Source organism: Natator depressus, chromosome 10, assembly GCF_965152275.1.
Source record: "Natator depressus isolate rNatDep1 chromosome 10, rNatDep2.hap1, whole genome shotgun sequence".
Lineage (NCBI taxonomy): Eukaryota > Metazoa > Chordata > Testudines > Cheloniidae > Natator > Natator depressus.
In genome coordinates this window covers 76,696,459-76,705,316 of record NC_134243.1, presented here as the reverse complement: position 1 = coordinate 76,705,316, position 8,858 = coordinate 76,696,459, and the positions used below count along the sequence as shown (strand labels likewise).

At 44.8% G+C, this 8,858-nt stretch overlaps 1 protein-coding gene across 1 annotated transcript in view; it reads right to left on the bottom strand.

Annotated features, from left to right (window-relative positions):
- Window positions 1-3,078: 3,078 nt before the first annotated feature.
- Window positions 3,079-8,858, bottom strand: part of PLEKHO2 (pleckstrin homology domain containing O2) — a 37,118-nt gene continuing 31,338 nt past the window's right edge. The window contains exons 5-6 of the mRNA XM_074966554.1: window positions 8,090-8,188; window positions 3,079-4,651 (exon numbers count right to left, since the gene is read on the bottom strand). Of these exons, the coding sequence (XP_074822655.1) occupies window positions 3,410-4,651; window positions 8,090-8,188 (1,341 nt within the window). The 3' untranslated portion in view covers window positions 3,079-3,409. The remainder of the gene's footprint in view (window positions 4,652-8,089; window positions 8,189-8,858) is intronic.

The following is an 8,858-nucleotide window of genomic DNA, read 5'->3' as shown; positions in this document are numbered from 1 at the left end:
CAGCTCTGGAATGACCTGCCATCCCCATTAGGCAGAGATTGGCTTATGCCCTGAACTAGAATAACATGTGCAAAAACTTAAATGGTCTAAACAAACCATGAAGCTTTGTTTATATATAAAAGCCCAGTCGACCCAAAATTCTAGGTGGGTTAATCACTTTTAGAATGAAACTGCTAAACCTATACAAAAGGCTATTTTTCCGTAATTAACACGTTTTCAGCCATGGAGATACTGGGTGTTAAAAAGAGAGTTCACTTAATTTATAGTTATTTACAAGACATAGTACATGAAGGTAAGTGACGTTAGTACATACAGTATTTAGCTCTGGCTTGTAAAAAGGTTTAGCTCTCCCATCTCCTAACAGATTCAAGTGCCTGCTGTTAGGAATCCTATTGGGGTTTCAGTAAAATATCAGACATTAGAATATTCAGTATGATTTAAAAAATACAGTAAATATAAGCACATCCTGTAGATTTTTGCTGCAACAGATAAGGAGATCTGGGACTCTTCGTCAGCACTACAGTAGGTAGATATTTAATAGGCACATTGTGATGACAAAATATTTGTAAGAGCGAAAGCATCCACGTATATTGGAGATGAGTCTGAGCTGGATCCAGACCTTCCCCAGTGTTCAAAGGTATTCAAATCCAGGGGTTTGGTTTGGTCCTAATAGGGATAAGGGACAACTTTAGCACTGGGATTTGAATCTGCATCCAAATGTTGACCATGGCCAGATCATGGTTCTGGTCTGGGCACATCCCTATTACATATACATCTCTGTTAGCCATCTATTTTATCCTTTTGTTATACAATTTTTGTCTCACAAATGCCTCCTGCTCCCTGAAGGCTGACGTCCCAAGACATTCTGTACTCACCAGGTTTGTACAGCTCATGTTCACAACGCACAGTGTTCGGTAAACAAAAGTGCACATGCAGAAAAAGACATATTAGAAGCTGGTAGGCACTGAATAGACTAGGTCTGTATTGTTAGCCCTTGTCTTATAAGTACATCTCATAAGAAAACAAGATACCTCAGTTCACATTGACTCTACAGCAGTAAATTATGCAGAACCAGAGTTCATCCTTGGCCTGCATCGAGGGGACTATGCTCTGGACTGCATATATTTGGAAATCCGGTGTCTAAAAGCAGGGCTGTTTTGGCACCTGAAACTCAAGCAAATTCTACTATGCAGAAACTTTATGGGTGACGGAATGAGAGACTTTCAATAGAATTCCTATGACTGGCTTGAGAATGAGGCAGCTTAAAACAAGGCTGTTCTAATCACTTGATTTGGAAGTGTCTGGTTGAGTGACTACGTAGCTCTTATCTGGGATGTTCCCATTTTTCAGTTCCTGAAATGCCTTAGTTCAGGGCTGGGCCGGACATGTCAAGGAGTACTCATCAGCTGAATTAGGAAGGGGGGGGGAACTGTAGTTTGAGTTTTACTTTGGCTGCTGCTATGGTAGATGTTTGCAGCATGGGGTACCATGGAGCCTCAGTGAGCTACTGGAGAAGGAACCTGAGATAAAGAAGGCATATAGCATGATCCTGGCTTAGTACTTGGAAGGGGCAGATGGCACAAGCTACTGGGTAGTGTAGATACTTTTCAATGAGAACTGCCAAGCTGAACTCTCTTCTGGCTCAGAAATTCTTTGTATTCTGCTGGGCCTTAGCTATTCAACATCCACCTGCCTTCCCCGGAGCTCCATAAGATCAGCTTAGAAAAATCCAATCCTTCCTCTGCTGCATAAACCTAGATAAAGCCAAGAGGAGGTGGTGGCCCTTAGAATCCCTGGGTAGTTGATGTGGTGCCATTGAGAATGAATATTTTAGGGCAAAACTCTGAAAGAAGGATACAAGGGATGCACCCGTGCCCTGTGATTACCTGGCTTGGTTGGGTAAATGAGCATCGCTGAACTTGGACTGGTTCACATCCACACGTATTGTCTGAGGGTGCAAAGGGTGCTTACACTTTTAATCTTTGTCATGCACGACATAGTTTTGTAATCATTTTGTCACCATGACTATTCTCATTTCATCACATTTCTCTCATTGGATGCTTAGGAAGATGCGACTTCCCTAAGGAAGGACCAAGAAATTAGGTACATTGCCTTCCATGGGAACCAGACTGGGCCCTTATTTAGTAATGCCTTCTTCATTTCAGTGTACTACGTTCAGCCACCTACCCACCAAGATTTAAACGGCAAAATGCATTTCCCTGTTAAAATGATATGATTAGACATTCCAGCAAAACCAGTTGTCATGACGCACATGTCATCAGTCAACCTCCCAGGACAATGCTGCTCGACACACAGCAGGGGGAGAGTCTACTTTCAGAACAACCAGCCAACCGCTCCCATGAGCCTCCAAACAACTGACTGTTTACGTCTACAAATACAGGAGACTCTAGTTACCAGGTCAATGTATTGCTTCAAAATGAACATTTCGGACTGCTTCAGCAAGAAGCAGTATTTCAGACGAAGCAGCACTGTCTAGGAGAAAGAGCATAGAGTTAGGGGTAGGATTGCTAAGTTCTGTCCCAGGCTCTGAAATGAACTCCTTCTGTCGGCAAATCACTTCACATCCCTGCCTGTTTCCCCACAGGAAAAATTAATACTTGCTTGGCAATGGTAGTTTGAGGCTCAATGAATACTTGTACTGTTCTTAGAACAGTGCTCTGGTCTAGAGCTGAAAACAATTGCTTACCATCACCAGTTTGCCAGTTTTGTACGAATTTCTAAGACAATTTTTGTACTGCCGATGTGTTCAGTGAGTATCTTTGGAAACTGTTAACCATTTGTTCCAGAATATGATTGGGCCAGGCAGTCAAAACTTGTCAGCAAGTGAACAAACTGAGCAAAATTTAGGGACGTTTGCAGCCAGATTCCCAGTGGAATGATTTCATTGGCAAAACTCTCTGGGTGCCAGTGCAAACTGAGTAATTCCATGTCTTACGTGCCAGTTTATACATGCACACATGAATTTTTTGCTGGAATATCCATGCCCTCCTTTGAAAAACTGACCTTTAGTCTGATTACCAGTGTTGTGGTGGTGGGTTTTTTTTGTTGGTTGGTTGGTTGGTTTTTTTTTTTTTTTTTAGTGCCTAATCCAAAGCCCATTGGTGTTTTTTCTGCTGACGTCAATGAGCTTTGGATCAAGACCTTAAAGAATATTCACATTTTTGCAACTGATACTCGATGTCCTCTAACTTCCTATTGTGATCAGGGATGGGAATATGGCATAAAGACAGAACAAAAAGAAAATTATAACTGAAATGCCCTGCTCTGAGTGCTTGGTTTGTGCATAGCAAAACATAACCTTATTTAACACTGGCCAAGCAATGGTATAAGTCGTAAATAGCAAATATTCAGCTTGACTGTAAGAAAGAAGTGTCGTCTTAAGTACATCTCAGGGAGCACTTCTCCTATAAAGAGTTACTAGATCCTTCGGCTTTTCTTTCGGTTTCTCTGTCAGTTCCTTATTCAGTTCTCCTAACCCTTTAATTTCTTGTAGGACTTGTGTTGCTTGCCGGAGCTGTTCTACAGCCTCATTAAGCAATGTCTCTGCATTTACGGGGGGCCCATTCCCCTCCTGTGCTTGTTCTAACTCTCTGCCTAAAACCTTTTGCAGAAGTTTTTCTGTCTTTTCCCTTTCGCAAGCCACTTTCTCCTCCATTTTAGCCAGGCAGGATTGGGGCTCCTTGCGGAAGCCTGGACCCAGAAGTTCTTTTTCTGCATTTTTCGATTCATTCAGCCGTTCTCCTAGGGATACACAGCGAGTTCTGAGAGGTGAGGAATTTGCTATGGACTGTGGTAAAAGTGTTTTCTCTTTACTAGGAACCTCTGTACTTTCTTGCTTTGCTTCGGTAACTAAGGAAGTCTTTATTTGTTCCTGTATTGTTTGTGGCTCCTCTTTCTCAGCAGCAGCTCTCTCACTTCCTTCTTCAAGCTCTACTTTTTGGGGAGTGGATTCTGTCACTTCCCCATCTTCCATTTCATCCCTGGGGGGCTTGGAATCATGGGGCTCCTCGCCTTCTGAACTCTTCGCTTCTAAATTGCTCGGGGTGGAATCCACACTTGCTGTCAATTTTTCTGATAAAATCTTAGGAGGAAGTGGAGGTTTCACAGTAGCTGTTGTGACCACCTCTGTGAGGTTTTCTTTACTGCCACCCTTGGATGGTTCCAAACCTTCTGTGCTTTGAGGGTGAAGGGCTGGTTCATCCCACCTGACCCCTTTCAGCTTGTCCGATAAGATTTTAGGAATCGGAGGCTTTGTCGTGCTGCTGTTGCTGACCTCCATGAGGTTCTCTTCCTTGTCCCCTGCTGAAGCTTTGGGTTCTTCACCCTCCTCACCTTGACTGACTGAACCCTCATCCTTGTCGTTCAGATCGTCCTTTGATGGCGTACTCTCCTTCAACTTCTTTGCTGGAGGCAACGGAGGCTTTTTAGGCTCTTGATCAGCAACGCTGTTAACTGCACTCTGCTTCTCTGACACGACACTGGGTTTTGTAGGAGGCATAGGTGGCTTTGGAGTTTCCTTTGGAGGAGGGACGTTCTCATTATCGCTCACAGTCAAGGTGAAGTCTGGAGGGCCATTATCCACTATATCCAGATCCAGCCTCAAGATTCCATCGGATGTAGACTTGGCGACCTGAGAAATGTAATATGAGAGAGCTTTATTTAGACTGTGTCCTGTATCAATCCCCTGAACTATCCTGTCCTCAAAACCAGTCTTAACAAATCGTTTAAGTCAAAGAAGTGGAGGTGGGGTGACTGAGGGCTGGACTACACTCCCGCGCTACATCAGCGCAGCTGTGCCACTGTAGCGTGTCTGAAGACATGCCATGCTGACGGGAGAGTGCTCTCACATCAGTATAATTACTCCACCTCCATGAGAGGCGGAAGCTGTGTTGGCTGGCACAGCGTGGTGTGGACACGGCGTTAAGTCAGTGTAACTTACGTTGCACCGGGTGGGGGTGGTGGCTTTTTTACACCCCTGAGCAATGAAACTTACATCAGGTTAAGTGGCAGTGTAGACAAGTCCAGCATCTGACTACAAATCTTTTGTCCCACAAGGAGGACGGTACAGACAAACCTGTACACCTCAGCACAGCTTACACGTGTGAGACTGAGTGGTGCCTCTGTTTCTGCTCCCCTTTACGCCCCCACTTCTTACTCAATTTAACACCCTGCAGGACATTACACCAGCACCCGCTTCAGTGCGTGTGTACTTGCCGCTGCGCTATTTTGTCTCCAGTAGTGGGCGACAGGCAGGAGCGCATCAAAGCCAATAATCCCAAGAGGTCAAGAATTTGTACTTTGGACTGCTTTGGACCATCAGCCTATCAAAAATCCTTCTTCCTTTCTAAGTTATCAACACTGTGCTGTGCGGTTCTGATGTGGACAGTTTGCGCGTTACAAATATTTACATGGGCAGGTGCGCTGTCTGAATTGATAAATGCAAAGAATTTCCCGGAGCAAAGAAGAGACATAGTGGGTGAGGAGATATCCTTTTATTGGAACAACTTCTGTTGGAGAGAAAGAGACAAACTTTTGAGCTACACAGAGCTCTTCCATGTAAATGGTCTTAATACAGGGGTGTTAGTGGGCTACTTCACCTTGAATGGTCCCTTAAAGTATATGCTAAACTATCTGTTCTACCTTGCATTTAGCTGTGAGATTGAGTACCTTTTCCAGACCTGAGGAAGAACTCTGTGTAGCTTGAAGGCTTGTCTTTCTCACCAACAGAAGTTCGTCCAATAAAAATGGCCTCCCCCGCCTTGTCCCACTAATATCCTGGGACCAACACGGCTACCACGCTGCATACAACCTAGAGCAATGGAGGCAGATCATCTGGTTCTATCCCCTTGTAGGAATAGCTGTTGAAGTAGCCTAGCATATTTTATCCCCTTACTACCCAAGTCATCCCCCCCAAGAGTGTTTCTCAGAATTCCTATTGCTGCTGTCCTTACATAACTTGTTGCATTTCCTTAGATTGATAAAATGTACAGGTCTGTTAGTTCATGTATCGAATCCTTCAGTCCAGGGCACTAATGTAACATCATTTTGCGTTTGGCTGCTTCCTCTCCCCTCCTGACATCATCTGTCTCGGCTGGGTTGGGCCTCAGCCAGCTAGTCCTTCATGTCACAAGCTCCAGGCAAACTGCTCAACCACAGCTGCCGGATCAGAAGGGATGGCCGTGCACAGCTGCATTATCTCCACACTGAAGCCCAAACTTCCTAAGTCTCCTATCCACCCCAGAGGGAGAAATGAGGAGAGAGTCCCTGTTTGAGGGAGCCCTGGGGACAGACAATGCCCAAATGCATCTAGGTTCAGACTCCCTCCAGAACAGGGAGGCTGGCTATAGCCTTCCTCCCACTTGAGCCCTTTTAAGAGACCTCCACACCTGGGTGAAATTCCCCCGTACTGCCTGACCATCTCAATATGTGTCCCAGGTCTCCTGTGTGAAGCTACCCCAGAGTATCTCCCTTCAGGATTGTGTGACCAGCAATTAAAATTTCCAGTTAACGTGGGGGGGGGGGTGTAATTACTACAGTATTCAAGTCCCTACAACTTATACTCAAATAAATTTGTTAGCCTCTAAGGTGCAACAAGTCCTCCTTTTCTTTTTCCGGATACAGACTAACACGGCTGCTACTCTACAACTGTCTGGTCACCCTCTTTACTGTGTCCTTTCCATAAGGTGACAGGAACTGAACATGGCTTTCAAGATAAAGCGTCACTATTTCACGGTGGAGAACTGAGTTGTGTCCCCTTCCTCTGGGTCTGCAGCCCAAGACTCTCCTATTGCCGTTCAGCAGTGCTGCAGCATACAGGCCTTCACCCCGCACTAAGTCCCGATCCTGATCGGTATCTTGCCGTACATGACTTCTCAAAGTCAATGACTCTCATCAGACTTCTGGTTCAGACTCCTTACATTACATTTCTTGGGAGTGAAATGCGTATACTGCTTTTTCACCAGCTACTTCACTAGGGATGTTGTTGCTCTCCTCCTCCTTACCAGCACTGTAGGGTGCATTTTCTCTTCTACGCAGCGTCTGTATAGTCGTCCCTAATACTAATCTTTGTGGCATGTCAGTACTCAGGGCCTCCATCCAAAATAACATCCACTTACACGTACCCTCTGTCTCCAATGTCCACAGAAGACCTTTATTACCCTATAAATGGCAAATTGTCCCCTTCAAGGTGAGGGCACTTGCAATAACAGAGCTGAGATTTCAGGCCCAGTTTACAAGGAATTAGGGGAATAACATCAGTGTATAAAATTCCTGGAGAGTATTTGTGCCTCTGAGATCTTTTTGAGGAGAAGGGAGGGATTGTCTGGCTCTCCAGTGATTATTTCTCTGAAGAAAGATTCTCTTGTGGATGTTGCAGGATTTCTGTGCACTAGACTAAAAAGCTTTGGAGCATTTCGTCTGCACTAAGATCACTTGAGAGTTGCGCAGAAGGTGAGAGTCGGCAAACTGTGACGTTTGCAGAAAGAGGTTTAGCCTTAAACCCATTCGTTAGTTTAATCCTCTTCTAAAGTATCAGTACTACTACAGTGTAGAAACTCCCTCAGAAACGGGAATCTAATATTTATTAGGCATGTGTGTTTTTGTTTTAAATGTTAGCTACAGGAAGGCTACTGGGAACAGAATACAGGCTGCTCTATAAACCTGTCTTAGAAAACCCAGTTATAACCCGTTCTCAGTGCTTCGGGTTGTTTATTTAATTGAGCAGTAATGGCACGTGCCGAACAACGAAGCAGCTCACGAACTATAGAAAGACTCACAAATATATCACCACATGTTGCAGCAGCTGCCAACCTGAAGGATGCAAAAATCTTAAACCGCTGTGGTCCACCATCCTACAGATAAAAACTTGCTTTCCCTTATTCCTGTTACGGGCTGGTTTTACAAGTAAGGGGTCAGCTAAAAGCTTGTGTTTTGTGTGTTGCATGTAATCAGCATGAACAATACACCCAGAAATAGTTCTCTGATGCCGGCTTGGGACTTTTACCAGATGGAGATTGCATACAGGTGATTTCACTGCGCTGCAGCATGCAACCCCAGGGTGCATTCTTACCTCTTTCAGATGAATTCTGGTGGGTGGTCTGCGCCCATGACCCACTTTCACTCTGTCTCGAGTCACATGTTCCAGGGAAAGGCTCTGATCTACCTTCACCTTTAAATGGGAGGAGAAAAGGAGAACATCACTGACTTACCAATCCATGCCTAAAACCATCTCCTTGAAGGTCTTTTTCTGTCATTTCTGGTAAGGGTGCATTTGTAGCCAGGAATATGTCGCCATTACAATCAGGTCTCAGATTTCTAGGCTTATTGAAACCAAACTGTTAACGTTTGTTTTCTGTGTGGTTTTTATTGCTCACCAGCATCATTATATTGCCTTAAAACCTGCACTGCCTTTCAGAAGCATTTGCAATAGAGCTCAGTGCTGCACTCTTATTTATAGCCGTATGCATCGGACACTTGAGCACTGAAAGAGTTGCCAAAAGCTTCTCTTTTAGCAGGAAAGTTACGCAACTCTTTCTTGGGTGGACGTTTGTAGAACGGGCTCCTTCACCCCTTAAGCCCCTGCCGTACATATGCAGACAATCTGCAGGGTCTGTTCTTGGAATGGAGGATGGTGTTTAAGTCTTCCCCCACCTTTTAGCTTTCCAAGAACAGACCCTGCAACTAGTGCTGAGCTAGTTCTGCAATCCCACAGGTGAAACTGAGAACATCTGACTTGGCCCATCCAACTTTCTGAGGTTTGCCAATCCTAGGTACCTACAGGGCAGGAAAAGGAGGGCACAGGAGACTTTTGTTGTCCTGCACCCAGGCTGGGCTTGGAA